Genomic DNA, 21,478 nt, shown 5'->3' on the forward strand with positions numbered 1-21,478 from the left:
AGCTGTAGAGCAATGTCAAGGTTAAATATTTCGTCCACCAGAGTGCACTGGCATTTGCACATTTTGTACATCTAGATAAGAGAGAGGGGAATTGGGCACATCACTCAGGGGCAAGGCTTTTTAAAAAGCATCAATGAAGACAAGGTAACGCCTGCACACTGAAAGCACAGCAATGCTTTTCATGTGGACGGCCACTCTGACACAAACTGACAGAAACATCCGGTGCATTTATACCTAGTGCCAGCAGCCTCCTCACCCAAACCGATATTCTCTCAAAACCAGGGTACAGTGCCTGTAAAAATCATCAGATGTGCGCAGCCAGGTGAAAATTAATTGCATAGGACTCCCATTAAGGGGCATGTCTGAAGATTTTATGTCACATTTGTCGCATGGACACTAGTGAATCCATGGATGTATCAAGCATGAAACAGGCTTACATCTATGCTTTCTTGAATAAGTAACTTTATTATTTTTTTGTCTTTGAACAAAAAAAACATTCACATGCCATACATGCAAAGCAAATCTACAATTTACTATTACAGAGGACACTGTGCTACACAAACGAATTAGAAAAATGAAAATAGACAAGAGGGGTTGGGGGTGCAGATCATGATCACACTGAGCACCATCAGGTCTGATTGCTTACACCAGTTGTTCTCAACATGGGGGTTAGGACCCCCCTTTGAGATTGCAAGACACTGAGAGGGGTTCATTGGATGCCTTCCAAAACAATAAGAATATCTTTAAATTATTTCAAATAGTATATTTTACCCACTCTTATAAAAATACAGTAATTTAATGAGATTTATGCTGGAAACAAAGTAACATTTAAAAAATCTTAAAATCTAAGTCTGCACATGACCTTTTTTTTAATGTGCACAGCTGTGTTCAACTGTGCTTCAACCACCTTTAGGTACACTGGGGCTCCTGATCTCTGGCACCTTTATTTTTTGGGGTCTTGGCCTGGAAAGTTTGAGAATCCCTGGTTTACACAATGGCAACCCCACCCATACTTGAACACTTTGTTACAGCAGGTGTAGGCAATCATTCAAACCTCAAAGGGTAAAAACATACAAAAACTAATAATTCAAATAAACTTTATCCCAGTTTACAAAAGCCAAAAAGACTATGGCACTACAAAAATCAAGAAAATAAAAAAATAGAATGGCCGTCTGAGGCGGCAGACCCATGCCTAAGCAGCGCCACCCAGGAACTCACGCTCCCACTGATTACTATGGTGTTCAAAATTCGAAGTAAGCGAAAAACCGAACGGGTGCGCTGATCATCACTAAAATCTAATCAATTCTTCCCGGTCACTACCCCAATATTCCCTGAAAGTTTGGTGAAGATCCGACTTTCCACTCTCGAGTTATCTTGTACACATACAAACAAAGAAACAAAGATATGGAACCCTTTACATAACCCCCTGCCGATTTCATCGCCGTGGGTAATTAAACTGTATGTAAAGCATCAAATTCATCATTATTTTGTCTTAAATGTGTACTGATATACAGCAGCTGACAGCTGTGTCTTTTTTATTTTGATAACAGAATCTGATGTTTGGTTAAACCTGCTCATGTCATGTTCAGGACTTAAACACAAGAGCAGTGCCTTACCAAAAAACAGAAAACCCCACCAAGTAATGGTCACAGATGCTATGTAAAATATTCAGCCTTGAGAAATGATTTTGAAAATATTTTATGCAACCATTGGCCTATTTTAAACTCTGATCCACTGCTAAAAAACAGATCAAAATATGTAGCAAAAACAGTGTACATGCTTCCCCCCAGTTTGTGAAAAATGTGAATTAAATCAAATCTTGTACCTGAAAAACTCAACTTTCTTTGATCCACCGCCAGGAAACTCACAATGTGGTTGGGTACAAAATGCAATTTACATACAGAACAAGTGTCCCCCATACACCCATCTGATAATTGGTAAAACTATGAAGGTAAGAGGTACTATATCTTTTTCTACAAGGAAACTAATCTACCTCATACAGTGTCCATATGGTTTGGCATAGGTGGGATAAACCCAAAGAGCTCTAAAAAGCAGGTTAGCAGAGCTAAGGAGTAACATTGGGAGTGGTTCCAATGTAGCCTAGTGTCTAGGGTTGGGAATTGTTTGTTTTTTAATGATACTGGTGCTAAATCACTACTTTTTATACCATGCCATTTTTTGAGACAAAAAATGTGGTGAGAGTCAGCTGTCTGGGTATCATAAACAATTTGCAGAAGTATCTTTTTTAGATGCTAGTTGAATATGGGATAAGAAAAGGGAACCAGTGTAACTTATCACAGGAATCACATGGATTTCTTGCCTTTCCCTAGGGGTGGCAGGGTCAATATCTGTGTTGTAGTTTGGTCCAGTAGGTATTGGATGTGTTGGTACCAGTACTGGGTGGTGGCAGTGCTTTTTAGACGGGCCAGTAAACCAGTGGCTTATCTCAGATACTGTACATTGGCGTTGAATGTGTCAGATCTCTGAGAAGAGATAAATACCTCTTACTCCAAAGAGAATATCTTTACTTTCCAGACCCGCACTAAAAAGTTTAAAGCAAAGAGTATATGATAAAACAATTATTCTTAATTATAATACAAAAATGGTTACAGTAACACATAGACTTTATAATGTGATTTAAGAGTCTATGATCATAATAAAAATGATGGTTTTATTAATGCAATGTGTTTTTTTCATTGCTGAAAAGTGATCTGATTAACCTTTACAGAGAATGAATGCTGATCATCTTCTACCTTTGAATTTATATCATTTGCTGATCAGAAACCCCTCATAAGTAAATCACACTGTAATCACTTTGTGGGATGTGTGAATTTTGCTGACACGCCACAACAACAAGAAGTTGACATATGTGAGAATTCATGTAAGGATTGTTACACTGCCCTCTAGTGGCAAAAGCAGTTAGAAGCTTTACAGAAAACCCTTTGCTGTTTTTATCTAAATGCCATGTCTGTGTCAGGCCTGGCATAAAGTTTGAATTTGGAAAAGAAATACCACTCACACAAGCACAGCAGTCTAACACAAAAGTAACAAAACACCCAAACACAGGGATGTAGAAATAAGAAGGGATTGTGTGTACATGACCACAATAAAAGCAAACTACAACTGACATTCCTACCAATAAGGCTTCCCAGATAAATGTGAAATATATTCCATGCATTGGATATGTGAAATAGTCTGTCTACCTTGTTGGGTTATAAAATGTCCTTGAGGGAGAACCCCCAGTCCCCCGACACGCGTGTGCCCCTACTAAAACTAAAGTGAAAACTACTACCTTGGCAGAACTACAACAAAACAACTCAGCAACTCACCATGGAGCACAGCACGTTACAACCGCTACTGTTCAGTTTTCACTGCTATAGTCGTGATATCCCTGCAAACAACAGGACACAACAGATTGTGGAGCTTCATTCAAAATTTCTCTTTCCACACTGAATGATTTACCCCCCACAGCATCGTCCATTTCCACCAATCCTCTAATCCTCTCTTTATGCTCATTCACAGATTCTGAACTGCTAGAGGTGAAATGACTGCATCTGCTATTTCAAAAACATTTTAACAGCCCTAAGCATTTTATGTCAGAATAACAGAGAGAGACCAGCTGTGGTCACAAACAACACATGTAGTGGGGGATAATTGGGTATGGTAAATGTGGAGGAAATGGTGAAATGTAAGTGTTTGAAATTATATATAATGTACCTGTGTCAATGTCTGAAGGATATTTTCTGTTACTAGTACTATTACCTCTTTATCTATGAGAATACTTCAAAGTTCTCTGTCAAAATATGCTGCCAGTGAATGATAACCCAGAGGGTGAAAGTGCTCCAATTATGCTTGTGAGGGAAACACTGCATTTACCAAAATGTCTCCCACTCCTTTTCTGCAGGGATCAGGCTGAATTACTTTAAACGTCAGAGTGAGTCACTTGATTATAGGGCACAATAAGAAATGGCAATTGGTCAACCATTTGAGACATGACAGATAAGCATAGAGATTATTTCTAAGAGTCTTTTCAACCTTTGATTTGGACCAAACTGGCACTTTGTTTCTCCTGACACATTGTTCCCCTTACATTTATTCTCCTTTTAGTTTCTGTTTCAGCTCAGCCCCTGGACCTGCTGCCTGCTGCGATCAAATGAAAGCTAGATAATCAGATTGTTAGAAGATCCTCCCCTGCTCCAGCCTGAGGGCGTCTTAGTGACAAATAACACAAACTACCAGTCTCATCACTCACACCACTAACCTACAGGCTTTATTGCACCACAAACTGCTTTACTGCTGCCTTTGTGAGCTTGCTTTTAACAGCAGATCAGCTTTCTGATGCTCTTTTTACACATGCACTGCTGAAAATTTCATCACAGCCTTACTCTGAAATCTTCTTACTTGAATCCCACAGCAGGAGATTTTCCATGTTCCCTACTGGATGGCAGACAGAGGGTGTCAGGGGACAGCCATGATGGAAAAATCCAATGCTCTTCACAGTATTTTGGCTTTATATCAGTGCTACATGATGTATTCGACGTACAAATATAAATTTAGAATATACAGTAGGAAAGAGATGAGGAAAGGATAATGTTGCACAGAAAAGAGTGCAAAGCATCTTTGTCATGTGCAAGACAATTAAGCTAGATGCCCACTGGTTTGCAAACATTATTAGATGCTTACTTTTACCTCCAATTTCCACATACACCACTCTGCTTGCACTACCCTTAGCTTGCAGTATCAGGTCTATTTTCAGCTCCAGTTGCTGCCAAAACCGAACAATCCATGAAGCAGATCTATCAATCTCAGCTGGAAAGATGTGCAAGGCATCCAGTCAACTGCAAAATACAACATGATGCATTAACTCACAATAATTTATCATCATCACAAGCTACAAGCTACAGATCACTCGTCAGTCAGTGGGTCAGAGAGCTACAACTATGCCTTGTTTTTGGGGCGCAGATGGCCTATAATGGTTAGGTTGTGCTCCATGCACACAGGTGTCACAGGTTCAATTTTGGCTTGTGGCTCCTTCCTGCATGTCTCTCCCCCACTTTCTCTTCCCTGTTTCCAATTCTATCCACTGACCTTCTCTGCCAATAAAGAAATGCAAAGCACCAAAATAAATCTTTAAAAAAAAGTTAACTTTTGACGAGGAAAATCATGAAATTTACATGAAACCACACATCATTTGTAGAAAACATAAACCTTTTAATTTCCCTATATACTGACTTGTTGTAGGAGTAAAAAAACTATGGGATAATCTCAAAATGAAGGGCAAATCAACCCTGGAAAGACACATGCAGCCATGCTGATAGAGCACAATTCTGTCCACACAAAGACAGTGAGTTCAGAGAGTAGGGGACATTTTTCAGGGTTTATTTTGAGACAAAAGTGACATGAGTTGTACCGTTCAAAACAAAGCTTCACCCCAGAATCAAGCAAGAAAGAGCAACTCAAGGTCACAGCTTTAAACTATCTCCTGAAGAAAATGGATGTTAAACCCAGTTAAAATCAAAGATTTGTGACATGTTGAGACTGCTTTAGAATATTGAGGGGTGAGTTGCATTGGTGTGTACTGAGCTGTTGCAGCTCTCTTCAGGCTGGCTGATGCTGTTGCCTGAAATTTAGTTTTTCAAATCCCCAACAGCTGCTTTTTCAACATTTCAAGCAGATAAATGGGAAATGAAAATCTTGTCTTGTAGGCAGCTTCAAGTTTCAACTTGCTTTGTTGAAAATCTTGGGCTTAAAACAGCAGACAGCACCAGATTGACTGAACCTTTGACTATTTTGTTAATAGTGATGTCAGATGTCATGCAGAGATAGAAAATGTGTTGTTGATCACTGAAAGGTTTGTGCATCAAATCAGCTATAAATACTGTGGCATTTACCACCAACTCTCAACAGATGCTTATAGCTCCACTCTAACTATGACTGATTGTGCTGATGTTGGAGAGTTGTTTGCAATGAGGCTGATTTTCATAGTGGGGGGCATTGACTGTATATATGTTCATTTGAATTTGCACAAACGGCACCAGGACACAGAAACACTGTTTGCTCTCCATCACAGTTAAGGTTGCATTTAACCCTTTGTGTGTGTGATGAATTGACTTAGTGCAGGTTTAGCCAGCACAATAGCTGTGCAGTCCTTTTGTGAATCAGGCCCAGTGAGTCTTGTAATTTAAAAAAACCTACAAATCTGACAGTTTTAGTCAACTAGTTTACTAGTGAACGGAGCAGTAGTGGTGTAGCACTGAGTGCTGATTTTCTGGCCAACTTGAGGTTCAAAGATTTACACTTTCCTAGCTTGGGCTTTACAACTTCAGCAGAGTAGCTATCCACACAGCTGAAGTCAAACTTCTTACAACACACAGAGGAAAACTCCTCTCTCTTTTTCTCTGATCCACTGCTTTGTATTCTGCCTGTGTTACAGCAGTAGAGATGCTAATCACTCATGATTTCTGCCTGCTTGTTGAGCTCTGTGTAGCCCCAGAAAAGCTGAACTACCTCATTCTTACAGTTATCAGTGCATTCAAAATTTCTTTCGGACCATAAACGTCAGTACAGGTGATAAAAAATATACTGTAAATAAAAAGTTTTAGGCCACCTGACCATTACACCAACAGGGACTAGAATGAAACTGCATTCACATCCATGTATTTTAATATGGAGTTTCTCCCCATTTTGCAGCTATAACAGCCTCCACTCTTCTCAGAAGGCTTTCCACAAGATTTGGGAAGTTTCTGTGGGAATTTGTGCATATTCATTCATTATTCATTCATTCTGTAGCTCATTTATGAGGTGAGACACTGATGATGAATGAGAAGGCCTGGTGCAAAATCCCTGTTCCAGTTCATCCCAAAGAAGCTCGATGGGGTTCAGGTCAAGCTCTGTGCTGGCCAGTCAAGTTCTTACACACTGAACTCATGTTGGCATAGAAACGGGCCTTCCCCAAACTGTTGCCACACAGTTGGAAGCATATCATTGTCCAAAATGTCTTGGTATGCTGGAGCATTAAGATTGACCTTTGATGAAGATAAGGGCCTAGCCCAAACCCTGAAAACAGCTCTTTACATCATCCCTCCTCCACCAGACTTCTCAGTTGGCACAGCATAGTCAGGAAGGTAACATTCTCCCAGCATGTGCCAAACCCAGACTCAACCATCTGACTGCCAGGCAGAGAAGTGTGATTTTTGTTACTCTACAGAATACATTTCCACTGCTCCACAGACCAGTGTTGGTGTGCTTTACATCACTCCAGCCGACGCTTGGTATTGGACTTGGTGATGTGAGGCTTGCATGCAGCTGCTTGGCCATGAAGCTCCTGCTGCACAGATTTTGTGTAAACATGCAAGTGTAAGTCTTCCATTTTTGGCTGAGGTCCTGTTGTTCCTTGAAAGTTTCAACGTTTTAATAGTATCACTTACAGTTGATGGTGGAATATCCAACAGGTCAAATTTTATTAATAGTCTTGTAAAGGAGGCATCCATCACAGTACCACGCTTGAAGTCACAGAGCCCATTTTTTATCACAAATGTTTGCAAATAGAGCCTGCATGGCTAGGTTCTTGGTTTTATACACTTGTGGCAACAGGTCTGATTGAAACGCCTGAATTCAATAATTAACATGTGTGGTCAGAAACTTTCATCATATTGTATATATCTCTAATTCATTTCTGGAATGTTTTAGATTTATTTTAAATCCATTTTAATCCTTTGCAATCGTATGTGTAGTGTTACAGTTAATAAAGTCCATGGGAACATGTCAAACTAATACTGCAGTGTATGTCTTTATGTAGACGATGCTTAGCCTGATGAAACTCTGTATATTCAGTGTTTCTCCTTTCAAGCTTGTTTGAGCTGTAGTTGCTGCAATGTTAATCTCCCCTGTTTTCACACACTTTAAATTGCTGACTTTACTTTATGTTAATGGTAAACAGACTCGGAGGCTCATACATATTTAATGCTGAAGCCTAGGCAGATAAACATATTTCAGAAAGACATACTTTCCCTGGTTACCCATCGGGTTCAAGAGTGTTTCTGAATCTGAATCTGAATCTGTAGAGAGCAACAGAGAAAAGTAATGGTTTACGCTTTTTTCTTACCAGTTTTTCTAAACTCTTTTCTATCATAGATTGATACGTACCAGACTTATATAACTTGTTCCTCCTTGTAATTAGTCAATAGTTTCAAAAAATCTTTTTTCCTTCAAAACATAGGAAAAGAATCAATTTGGTGTAATGAAGATTATATTACAGCACTGAGTCCTGCCACATCCAGAAATACTCAGATGACTCTGCTATTGTGGCATGTATCAGAAATGGACAAGAGCTGAATACAGGGATCTGATTAAATGCCTTCAGTGACTGGAATCACGAAAACTGCCTCCTACTCAACACCTCAAAGACAAAGGAAATGATCATGGATTTCTGCAGATCCAAACCCCCTCTTCAACCCGTGGACATCGAGGTGGTGACATCGTATAAATATTTAGGTGTACACCTGGATAATAAGTTGGACTGGTCTAAAAACGTAGACTTCATCTACAAAAAGGGGCAGAGCCGCCTCTTTTGCCTGAGAAGACTCCGATCAATAGACATCTGCAGTAAGATGCTGCAGATGTTTTATCAGTCTGTGGTGGCAAGTGTTCTTCTGTTTTGTTTTTTTTTGCTACAGTCTGCTGGGGAGGCAGTGTAAAACACAAGGATGCAAGGCGTCTGAACAAACTGGTGAAAAAAGCTGGCTCTGTGGTTGGAATCAAGTTGAACTCATTGGAGGATGAGGTGGACAGATGCACAATGAAGAAGGTGGAGGCCATTCTGGGGAGCATGGATCATCCACTTCATATCATCCTAAATGACCAAAAAAACAACAGTGGTGGATGGCTCCTCTCTCTTTGCTGCAGGACAGAAAGATATAGAAGATCTTTCATACCATCAGCAATAAGACTATATAATTCTACCAAAACAGATGAGACTCCAGACAAATGAATTTCCCTTAAGGGATAAATAAAGTTATTGTATTGTATCATATCGTATTGTATTGTATATAATAACTTTTAGAGTAGCTTCATGGTTTTGGTGTTTGTTGTTCTCAAGCTTCTCCCTACCTACCTTTTTTTCCTCCCTGTGGTTAAAGCAAGGTGAAGTGTGGCATTGACACACTGTAGGAGTACTTAAATAGCAACACTCAGCTCTTATAGATAATCCATACTGTGTTGTAACTGTAGAGCTGCCAACAGCAGCAATATTCTGTTATCACTTGTAGGGTTACAATTGTTGATCCTGAAGTTTAATAACATTTTTGTCCTTAAACATAAACTATAGTAAAATCCTGGAAGGAATGTTCAGGTGGAACGAGTTAAATATGAGTCTTGTAGAAGTGTATTTTCCAGAGACATATTTAAACCTCGCTGTACATCTGATTGGCTTCATGGGCAGCGGTGATGAGTGAGGTTGCCATGGGTAACACATGTGCATGCTGTTTGGGTAGCAGAAACTGAAAGGTTTGTCTCTTGGAGACAAGTGAAAAAGTCTCCATCAATTAGGAAAGGTCATCCATGTATTTATTTCTCCAAACTCAACTACTGTAATGAACTTTATTCTGGCATTAGCAAGCGCAACATTTAAAGGCTGTAATTAATTTAAAGTGCTGCTGCCAAGTATTAACACATAATGATAAGTGACCATATTACACCTGTCCATGCTGCCCTTTACTGGCTGCCTGTGAGTAATAGTATTGGGATTTTACTGTGTGTTTTTGCAGAGTCTAAATGGCCAGACTACACCCTGTTTTTAGGATTCTGTAATCATATGCAGTGGCAAGAAAAAGTATGTGAACCCTTTGGGATTTCTTGGATTTCTGCATAAATTGGTCAGAAAATGTGTTCTGATCTTCATCTAAGTCACAACAATAGACAAACACAGTCTGCTTAATCTAATACCGCACAAAAAAATGACATGTTTTCATGTTTATATTGAACAAAACAAGTAAACATTCACAGTGCAGGGTGTAAAAAGTATGTGAACCCCTAGGCTAATGACTTCTCCAAGAGCTAATTGGAGCCAGGAGTCAGCCAACCTGGAGTCCAATCAATGTGATGAGATTGGATGTGTTGGTTAAAGCTGCCCTGCCCTATAAAAAAAACACTAGTTTTGAGTTTGCTGTACTCAAGAAGCAATACCTGATGTTATCCATGCCTCGCACAAAAGAGCCCTTGATCAAGAATTGTTGACTTGCATGAAGCTGGAAAGGGTTACAAAAGTTTCTCTAAAAGCCTTGATGTTCATGTGTCCATGGTAAAACAGACTGTCTACAAATGGAGAAAGTTCAGCACTGTTGCTACTCTCCCTAGGCGTGGTTGTCATGTAAAGATGACTGCCATAGCACAGCACAGAATGCTCAATGAGATGAAGAAGAATCCTAGAGTGTCAGCTAAAGACTTACAGAAATCTCTGGCACATGCTAACATTTGTGTTGACAAATCTACAATAAGTAAAACATTAAACAAGAATGGAGTTCATGGAAGGACACCACGGAGGAAGCCACTGCTGTCCCCAAAAAACATTGCTGCATGTTTGAAGTTTGCAAAAGAGCACCTGGATGTTCCACAGCACTACTGGCAAAATATTCTGTGGACAGATGAAACCAAAACTAAGTTGTTTGGAAGGAACACACAACGCTATGTGTGGAGAAAAATAGGCACAGCACACCAACATCAGAACCTCATCCCAACTGTGAAATATGGTGGAGGGGCAATCATGGTTTGGGGCTGCGTTGCTGCCTCAGGGCCTGGACAGATTGCTGTCATTGATGGAAAAATGAATTCCCAAGTTTATCAAGACATTTTGCAGGAAAACTTAAGACCATCCGTCCGCCAACTGAAGCTGAACAGAGGATGGGTGATGCAACAGGACAACGACCTAAAGCATAGAAGTAAATCAACAACAGAATGGCTTCAACAGAAGAAAATACGCCTTCTGGAGTGGCCCAGTCAGAGTCCTGACCTTAAGAGAGCCATTCACACCAGACATCCCAAGAATATTGCTGAACTGAAACAGTTTTGTAAAGAGGAATGGTCCAAAATTCCTCCTGACCGTTGTGCAGGTCTGATCTGCAACTACAGGAAACATTTGGTTGAGGTTATTGCTGCCAAAGGAGGGTCAACCAGTTATTAAATCAAAAGGTTCACATACTTTTTCCACCCTGCACTGTGAATGTTTACATGTTTTGTTCATAAAAACATGAAAACATGTCATTTTTTGTGCGCTATTAGTTTAAGCGGACTGTGTTTGTCTATTGTTGTGACTTAGATGAAGATCAGAACACATTTTTTTGACCAATTTATGCAGAAATCCAAGAAATCCCAAAGGGTTCATATACTTTTCTTACAACTGTATATACTCTAAAATTACCTTGATCATAAGTTTACAGTTACTGCATTTCAAAGTCACTAATTACTCTAGAAACAAATTTTGCAGTTACTTCTTTTTATCTCAGTACTAATATTATTGAACATCATAACCATTTTCAATATGTATGGATTCTGGCAATTAACTCCAATTCCTGTAAAGTTTGGGTTCTTTGCAGTGATTGTCAAATCTCATATACCCATATTTAATTTATTAAGAACATAAACAACATATCAGAATTTGAAGCTCAACTGGAATTTGATAGCAGCTACACATCTCAGAAAAGCTGGGACAGGACGATGTTTACCATTGTCCATCCCTGCTTCTTTTAACAGTCTGTAAACATCTGGTAAGTTAGGAGACCAGTTGCTGGAGTTTTGGGAGAGAAATGTTGTCCCATTCTTGTCTGATATAAGATTTTAGCTACTCAACTGTCCTGAGTCTTCTTTGACAGATTTTTTTGTTTCATTATGCATCAAATGTTTTCTGTTGGTGAAAGGTCTGGACTGCAAGAAGACCACTTCAGCACCTGGACTCTTCTATTGTGAAGCCATGCTGTTGTGATGGATGTGGTATGTAGTTAAACATAGGGGTAATACAAAATGGTAAACATGGCTCTGGCCTTGGTGAAACATCTCGGTTTCAAAATCTGGTATGTTGTTCATGTTCTATTCTGACTAAAATAAAGATTTACGAGATTTGCAGTTGACTGCATTCTGTTTCAAGTTACATTTTACACAGCGCCCCAACTTTTTTTTTTAATTTGGGTTGTAGTACTGTGAAGGGAACAGACTCATCAGCTATGGGTAGCGCTGATAGTACAGGGTGATGATGACCGACAACAAAAGATGAGAAAGAGTCAAGAAAATGAGAGTAAACAAAAGTGATTGATAATAACATGAGAGTGTATGTAGGGTGAACTTATGATTGTTAAGCATAAGAAGTTAACTTTTACAGAATTCAATGATGCTTCTTCTTCTTTTATAATTGCTGATGTATCTTTTATTCTGCCTGAGCTCTACAGCAAGAAAGGATGAGGGTGGTTGCTAAGGGTAACACGTGTGCTTGCTGTTTGGATTGCAGGTAATTAGCAGACAGACTAGTCTGTATTCTCAGGATGACATAAGACATTTTGTTCATTTTTGTTAACATGCTTTGAAGACACACGTGTCTCAGAGGGGCTTAAGGAATTAGAAATTCATTGAAAACAGTCTTTTAGACCACATCAATTACCCACTCTGCTGAAAAAGTGCTTTCAATGAATTCACTGAAAAGATTTCTTTTTCCATTAAATCTTCAGACTATTTAACCATTCAGTTAAACCTCACCTCTCTGTGGCTGTGGTTGATGTGATGTTCACATTGTTGCTGTTAACACAGAGTCTCAAGTAGATATTAAATTAATCCAACAAAAACAAATAAATACTATTTTGCTTCAAGGCATAACATTTGCATTTTGAGACTATTAACAATTTATTCAATCTATAAGCCCATTTTTACACAATTCAAATACCAATACATGTTACAATGAGCTGATTTAACTGGAGTCACAAAAACACACTGTTAAAGGATGGAAATCAACATTAGGACCCGATAAATGAAACCAACCAGATTTAAGTATGTGAGGATTTCTCTCCCCCCCTGACAGATCCTCTCATATGATCTGAATGCAGTCTGACACTCTGGCAGAACTCAATGATTACTTCTTTATTCAGAAGCTCTCCACTTATTTTCTACAGGGTGCCTGGTGAGTTCATTTGATGAGAAACTGATGGGTTTCATGTGCAAAATTAACTGTATTTCTTACACTTTGGTCATTTTTTCCACAACAATGTGGGCAACATTGTATGAGAAAACGTCTCTGAGGAATTTTAGAGAAAATTATGTAGATTAGAGAGGGATCCCCTCTAATCTTTCCACATATCCACATGTTCACTGCTACAGGCCTTCCTCACAGATGGACTGAGACGTACAGCGCTGTGAAAAAGTATTTGCCTCCTTCTGTGTTTTTTTCAGATCATCAAACTTAACTTTTTGATATTGGTCAAAGATAACCCAAGTAAATATAAAGAAATGCAATTTGCAAATTATGATTTCATGTTTTTGAGGGAAAAGCCATCCATGGTGTGTTTCAGATCATTGTCCTGCTGCATAACCCAAGAGTGCTTGAGCTTGAGGGCACAAACTGATGGCCCGACATTCTTCAGGATTTTCTGGTAGAGAGCAAAAGTCATTGTTCATCGATCACAGCAAGTCGTCCAGGTCCTGAAGCAGCAAACCAGGCCCAGACCATCACACTGCCAACACCATGTTTGACTGTTGGTATTATGTTCATTTTATCAAATGCTGTGTTATTTTTATGCCATATGTAACAGAACACCTTCCAGAAAGTTCAACTTATGTCTCATCAGTCCACTGAATATTTCCCAGAAGTCTTGGGGATCATGAATTTGTTTGGGTTCTTTAGTTCAGCGGTGGTTTGTGCCATGGTTCCAAGTTTTCTCCATTTGTGGTTAATGGCTTTCAGTGTGGTTTGCTGGTGTCCCAAACCCTTAAAAATAGGTTTGTAATCCTTTCTTGACTAATAGATGTCAGTGACTTTGTTTTTCATCTGTGTTTGAATTTCTGTAGATGGCACAATGATGTGTTGCTTTTTGGGCTCTTCTAGCCTACTTCACTTTGTCAGACAGGTTCTATTTAAGGGATTTCTGGATTTAACAGGTCTAGCAGTAATCAGGTCTGGGTGTGGATAGTGAAATTGAACTCAGCTTTCCAAAAAATGTAGTTAATCACAGTTAATTCATGATTTAACAAGGGCTGTAATTACTTTTTCACATAGAAGGTAGGAAGGTAGGTTTGGCTGGCTTTTTCCCCTTAGTATATGAAATCATGATTTCAAAACTGTTTTTTTATATTTACTAGGGATATCTTTGTCTAATATTTAAATTTGATGAGCTGAAACACTTAAGTCTGACAGATATGTAAAAAACTAAGAACCCAAGGTCAAAGGGCTGAAAGAATGAACATTGATCATTTAAGAAACAATCCTATTAGCTCGTGTAAAGCAAATTGTGTCAGAAGTTATGAGATGATAATAGTTTTAGCATCTCTAGAGTGTAGTTTTTTCACTGGTCTCTTAGTCAGCTAAATGGCAGGAATGACATTTGCAAATCTGTGATTGTATTAACAACTGTGTGTTAATAAGTTTATTGGAAAAAACGTTTGAACATTAGATGTCGGCTGTCCAATCACATTAAAGGAGAAACATTAGACCAATGCCATTTTACTGCCAGTGAGTGAAAGTGCTGACCTTTCTCAGACTGCTCCATCTGACCTCCTCCTACACACTTCTGCTCCGTTTGTGTGCGCTAGTCTGCCACATTGAAGACTGTCCAAAACCTCACAGTATGAGTGCATGTTAAACCCTCCAATACAGTCTGCACCGATGCTGACAAACTGAGCAGCTTTCAGTGTTCATCATGGGAGACTCCATAGATTAAAGTTCCACACTACCATCTGCACATACTTTAACATATCAAAACAGAGGTATCATGCAGATGTAAGATTAAAATATGCTTTACATTACTGCCAGGATCTAATTGTCACAACTTGAAAACAGTTTATGTCAAGTGTTTGATGTTTACACAGACTGAATAAAATGTGTCATGTTATAAACATCACACTGAAATCATAAAATGTTTTTAAAAAGCCACCAAGGAGAAATACATACTTTTTGTGTGGGGGAGTATTTTTAATAGGCTTTTCAGTGTATTCCTGTGTCCTTTATGTCACACTCTTAGGTAGATCTTGACAGACTGTTCTCTTGTTTTTCCTCATCTCCGTTCCTCTAGAGAGGTAGAAGAAGAGCTGGAGATGGTTTGGCAGGCAGCGACCAGAGAGAATCAGCAGATCTGGGACACCTTCCTGGACTCAAAATCCAAAACAACAAACCTCCTGGACCAAGAAGTAGCCACGATGTCCAACCAACAGCAACCTCTCCACTCCTCCTATCAAAGCCCTGAGCTTCAGAAAAGGACTGTGTTGAAATCAGACACAGACTACCAGAACAATTCATCTGATGAGAAGCAGAAGTATGGACTAGATTTCTACTGCTGAAACTCTATGAACGATAACCTTTACTACAGGCAGAGATGGTTTAACCATCTGAATTTACCCATCAAAAGCCTCTTAAAGTATTTTCTTTATTTATAAACCTTTTTGAACATTTATTAATTTATTGGACCTAAAATAAATCTGTGGCACACAGTTAAACTTCTCTATTTACAAGGGCTCTTTGCCGCTCTTAAATTCTTTAGAGAGAGGGATGTGTGTTTTAAATTCACATGTTCTTCTCTGTAGTTCTGTGCCGTTCTTGACTTAAAAGGGAAGCCTCAAAGAAGATTTTTAGTTTTGCTGGTTATTTAAAGTGAAATAAGAGGGTCTCACATTGGTTGTTATCTGGTGGTGGAGGTAACTTTAAACAAGTTGAACTTCAGGAAACACAGCTGTAAAAGAAATCTGCTATATTAACCTTTGTGTTAGAGATTTAAGAAATATTCAATGACATATATATTAATGGCATTTTGCTTCACATTTTGGTCTATAAAGAAAACTGTTGGGACACAAGGACCAATATAAACAGGAAAAAATAATCAGAATCTGACATCAGTCCCCTAACGATACAGACCAGTGTAAGGTGAGGCTCAGCTCTAGCAATGCTACCAAAGATTTTAATGAACATTTTAAATCTTTTTCTTTTAAAAAGAAGTCTCAGGGTTTTAATGAAGATGCCAACCGTCATTAACACTTCAATGCTGCCATCTGCTGGACATTTACAGTAATGTTTTCACAGTGGAAACTTCATAGTGCAGACATGGAAAGAGCAGGAACAATCAGCTGAAACAATAAAGTACTCAGTTCAAATGTCTGTTCATGTTGGAAAAGAAGCTCCTTTTTGAAGAGTTTCAGATGTCTGGGTCACAAAAAACCTCGGTTGCTTGAATGGATCTGTAACTTCAGTTGCTTAGGAAAAAGTGACTATTTCTGTTCTATATTTTAAAAAAACATTTTCTGTAGTTACTTCACTCAGTTGTTGGGTTTTTTTTCTAAGACTTAAAGAAGTTTTCTTTACCAGGTTAATTTAGGTATGAACAATTGTTTTTTTTTTCATAAAGTAGTAATAAAGTCTTATTGGTAGCTTTTATTCGTAGATATACTCTTCATCAAATTAAAAAAATCATCAAGCAAATGTCACAAGGTATTTTCTTTGACAGAGACATTATACAGTCATCTCTATATAACTGCAGTCTTGCTGGAAAACAAAAACCACAAGGAACCTGTAAGACCTCTCTATTCTTCTCAGCATTGATAGAGCCTTTCCACATGTGTAAGCTCCGCCCCTACAGTAAAGCAACCCCATACCATCAGAAATGCAGGCTTTTGAACTGTGCGCTGATAATGAGCTGGATGGTCCCTCTCCTCTTTAGTCTGCAGGACACGGCATCACTGGTTTCAAAAAGAATTTCACTTTTTGATTCATCTGAACACAGAACAGTTTTCCATTTTGTCGTCCATTTTAAATGAGCATTGGCCCAGAGAAGATGGCAGCATTTCTGGATTGTGTTCACACATGGCTTCTTCTCTGCATGATACAGCTTTAATTTGCATTTTTTGGATGGCAGGTGAACTGTGTAGACAGACAATGCAGTGATTTCCAGTATAGATTTATGCATGTTTTAGTGCAGTGCCATCCAAGGGCTTGAAGATCACAAGAATCCAATATTAACCTTTAGCCTTGTCTGAATGATTTAATATTATGTACTGTAAATGGTGGGATTTTCAAAGTCTTCTCAATTTCAAGTTGAATTTTTTTCTGAAATTATTCCACAATTTTTAGATGCAACTTTTGGTAGATTGGTGGACCTCTGGCCATCTTTATTTCTGAGACACTCTGCCTCTCCAAAATGCTCTTTTTATACCCAGTCATGTCACTAACCTGTTGCAAATTAACCCGTTAACACTCTTCCAGCTGTTTCTTAATTAGTACCACTTTTCCAGCCTTTTGTTTCCCCTTCACTTCTTTTGAGCTGTTTTACTGCCATCAAATTTAACATGAGCTAATATTTTTCATGAAATGGAACAATGTCTAAGTTTATGCTTTATTGAGAATAAAATATGGGTTTATGGGATTTGCAAATCATCACATCCTGTTTTCATTTACATTTTATTCAGTGACCCAACTTTTTTAGAATTGGGGTAGATTATTGAGTAGGCTGACATGGGTTGATAGTTGCTTGTTTTTCCCAAAGGTTGAGGGAGTTGCACATCATTGACCTACCCAGTGGATGGCGGTAGGAGCTCACATTTGTAGTTATTTTTTGCAGATGGAGTTAGGGGTTTCTCTTGAGTTGTGGGGATTGGAAGATGTTTGAGCTGCATGCAGCTTCTTCTCTTGGGGAAACAGTTTTAGTTAGAAGCACTGGAAGCATCTGTCTCTTTTTTGTAATGGTGAAGGAAGGGGCTAATGGTTTCTGCAGTCTGCAGCTCTCATTTACAGTCTATAGTTTGCTTGTTGCATATTGGCTCAAGCTGAAGCTGGTGCTTTGTGCCACTGGTGTTAGCTTTTTGGAGGTGATGTTTAAAAGTTTAGCTTTGCTGTCACAGTTTTGGCGATGCACATTTAAAAGTTTTCAGAGCATGACATTGATTTTTTGCCCCAGATTTGTCTATTTTCTATTACAACTTGCCTTTGTGCTCAAAACAGCCTCCTTTTGCTTAGATATTCTCTGTTTGTGCTCAGAATCTCTACTTCCTCTCAAATTTTTCACAGCAACAGAGCCAATAGAGTGGTGCAGTGATGTCACCATTTTGTGGGCAAAACCTGGAAGTAAGTGTTGTATGGGTTCCCTTTACAGTGAGCTTTTGGGATTTTTCCAATAAAAGTTCATGAAACGTACACCTTTTGTTCATAAAGATAATCTTAATAAATTAACAATATAAGCATTGTATTTGGTTCGTCAATCTAACACTGATGTTGTTCTTCTATGTTTTGAATTCAGATCAAACTCAGATTTTTCTAAAATGACCTCTGGTTATAAATTGTCACTGAAACTTTCACAATGCACATTGCTCTAAGCAACGCCAACATTTATAATGATGTGCAATGTATTAAATATGAGATACTGCAAACTTACCTTTAGGCAGTGTTTCACAACCTTTTTCCTTGGGGTCCTCTACTCATATCCAAGAAACCTAAGCCCCACTGTCCCAATTTTAATTGTTTTCATTGACAAACCCCCACACAATAGTTACCTTGAAAGGCAGCTGGCCAGACTCCATCTCTGTCATCAGGCAAATCCATCTTGAACACTGTTCAGACCAATCAGTGTAATTTTAGGAGAGCGAGACAGTGGCTGTGGGCAGAGTTTAGTTGCACTTGAAGCCATTTGCAATGGCTGCTGTGTGGTGATTAGCTAGGAATTAGCTTTATAATTTTCACTGTCCTGCCGACCAGCTTCGGCATGAGTTTCTAACTATTTAAACTCTGAAATTCTGAGTTTGATTCATTGTAAAGACATACTGTATGATTTTTCCAAAAATAATTGTTGTTTTGTGCAAAAATGAACATATTCTCTTCATTTTATTCATCTTTTAGGTTGGCATACATTATATGTTTCTAGTCATGGTTTTAAAATAATACCATATATTTACATCCAATTTTGACATCATCAGAGCAGACAGGGTCCCGCGCATTGACTGTAGATGAATTGGACGAAGCCTGTGTGACATCAGCCATTTGACTGCTATTGACTGCAATCGGCCTGTCTTCGTGTCCCATGTTTTTTGCCGCCCGCCACTATTGGCTTGTTTAAATCTTTTAAAAAGTAAGCTAATCTTAAACTTTATGTTTTTGTTTAAATCTCAAACTAAATATTTCTTAGCTGAAATGAACAATTAAGCTTTACACATATGTTTTATTTTTAAAATACAATTATGTGATCTGTTATCTGGGTTACCACAATTACTAGCATAAAATATATTAGCATATTTTAAATGTTTCTTAAATATATTTTGATAACAATTTAAAGCTAAACTGCAAATTCAAATTATCATGTTTGTGTGACATATTATTTGTGCATAGTTAAGTGATCTAAATAGGTTAAGCATGAGAAATCAGACTTAATTGTATGAGATAGACTTTTGCTTGTTTTTTTCATCTTTTTTCTTCTTTTTAATACATTTTCATTTACAGGTATGTGCAGAAGCAACAAATATTAAAAGGCAGTTTGTTATTCCTCTGTAGAACCCTGCAAAGCCATGGCACTGAAAGAAAGAAGGAAATTCCATCTGAACATGGCATTGCCTGTATGAGGGGGAACTGAAAATTTGAAGACATTACAAGCTTCCTCACTCCACGTTTGTGTTCCCCACAGATGTGGAGAACACTGTTACAGAATGAAATAAGAATCATCATCATCATCATCATCATATGAAGTTAAATGGTCATTTTGTCTAACCTGCTGCAGTAATTTATTTATTATTTTTTTCCTCCCATATGGATAATTAGAGACAGCTATATCTGTCGAGGTGGCCAGGGCCAACCTGGGCCTGCATGGTGTCCGGTTGTTGGTTTGGTTGGGGAGGACTGCACTGGAAAGGAGTGCTCCCAGTCCTGGATCAGTCTGAGAGGGAGGAGAGCACCAGATTTTGTTGTTATTCCCTGGCATGCTGCTGGAAGCCCGGCAGCAATCCAGCAAAGATAGAGGAATCCAGGAAATTTGTCAGCAGTGTTATGGCTACATTTGTGGGAAGTTTTAATGGTGCTATGTTTGAGCACCCTAACAATGTCTCCTGGCTTTGATGACCTCACAGACCCCACAAAATCTCAGATAGCCAACCATAAGCTGCAATCTTCACTTAACATTCTCCATCCCCAAAGTCAGAGACATTGCAGAAGTTTAGCTTCTTCTACAAACAGCCAGAAACGTAGGGATGCATCGATGCACTTTTTTTTCAGTTCCAATCCGATTCCAATAAATATGTGCCGATACCGATACTGATTCCAAAAAAAAAAAAAAATATATATATATATATATTATTTTGGTTGGTATAATGTGTGAGGTTACATGAGGCTGTAGTTAACCACCCAGCTCCTCTTATTAGACAGCCAAAAAAAAATAAAAAATACAAAAATACAAAAATGAATTGAATTTAAATGTATTCCAAACAAATTTATTTGAACTACTACTAAAAAATAAATATCAGTATTATCCCCCCCAAAAAAACAACAACTGAGTGTAAGTTATAAATCCCTGTCTATAATGCTCTGGGGTATGACAGTTTTCCAAAGTAGTAAATGGATATAAAGTGGTATGTGGGCTGTCGAGGGCCAAGCTCACGTATGACTACTCACCCGAAGTGAAAAGAGGCCAAATATCAAAGCAAAATATTAATCTGCAAAGAGGAATGAAGTCGGCCGGCGCTAGCAGGCTAACGTCACACCCACTCTTCTTTGTGTTCTCTCATCTCTAGACTAGTTTTGACCCTTCTAAATATAGATTTACGTTTAATCTACTAGGTAATTAAACCGCTAAGAAGATCCCCAACAAATACTAGCTGAGTTATACACAGACTGACTCATGTTAGACTGCGGTGCGTTCATGGTGTACCTCAAACTGTAGGATGGATTTGGATCAATCACTTGGATTGGTGCCGTCAGTCAGATATCCGATCTATTAATTACATCCATATCAGACCCGATACCGATACAGGATCAGATCGGTCCCATCCCTACAAAAATGGTTTATTATTATCATGCAGGCGGTGACCACCCAGATGAAGATGAATTTCGGGATGAGGATCGAGCAGACCCAACACAGCCCACTGGTGATGGTGATAATTCAAACCAGATCAGACCACTACTGTTCCCCCCTGAGCTGAATGACTGGGCCACTGAGCTTGCACAGGTTGTCACTCAAACACTTATGCTGATTGAAGAAATCCTGACTGATATCTCTCAGGACGCCATCCTGGAAGAGGAATGCAGGCTTAAGGAGCCTATTCCCTCTGT

General features: G+C 38.7%; 1 protein-coding gene across 1 annotated transcript in view; it reads left to right on the plus strand.

Moving 5' to 3' along the window:
* The window catches only part of cep89 (centrosomal protein 89), an 88,294-nt gene extending 71,417 nt beyond the window's left edge, over positions 1-16,877 (plus strand). The window contains exon 18 of the mRNA XM_041794590.1: positions 15,261-16,877. Coding sequence (XP_041650524.1) covers positions 15,261-15,525 — 265 coding nt within the window. The 3' untranslated portion in view covers positions 15,526-16,877. The remainder of the gene's footprint in view (positions 1-15,260) is intronic.
* The last annotated feature ends 4,601 nt before the right edge of the window (positions 16,878-21,478 follow it).

Source organism: Cheilinus undulatus, linkage group 1, assembly GCF_018320785.1.
Source record: "Cheilinus undulatus linkage group 1, ASM1832078v1, whole genome shotgun sequence".
NCBI classification, from domain to species: Eukaryota; Metazoa; Chordata; class Actinopteri; order Labriformes; family Labridae; genus Cheilinus; species Cheilinus undulatus.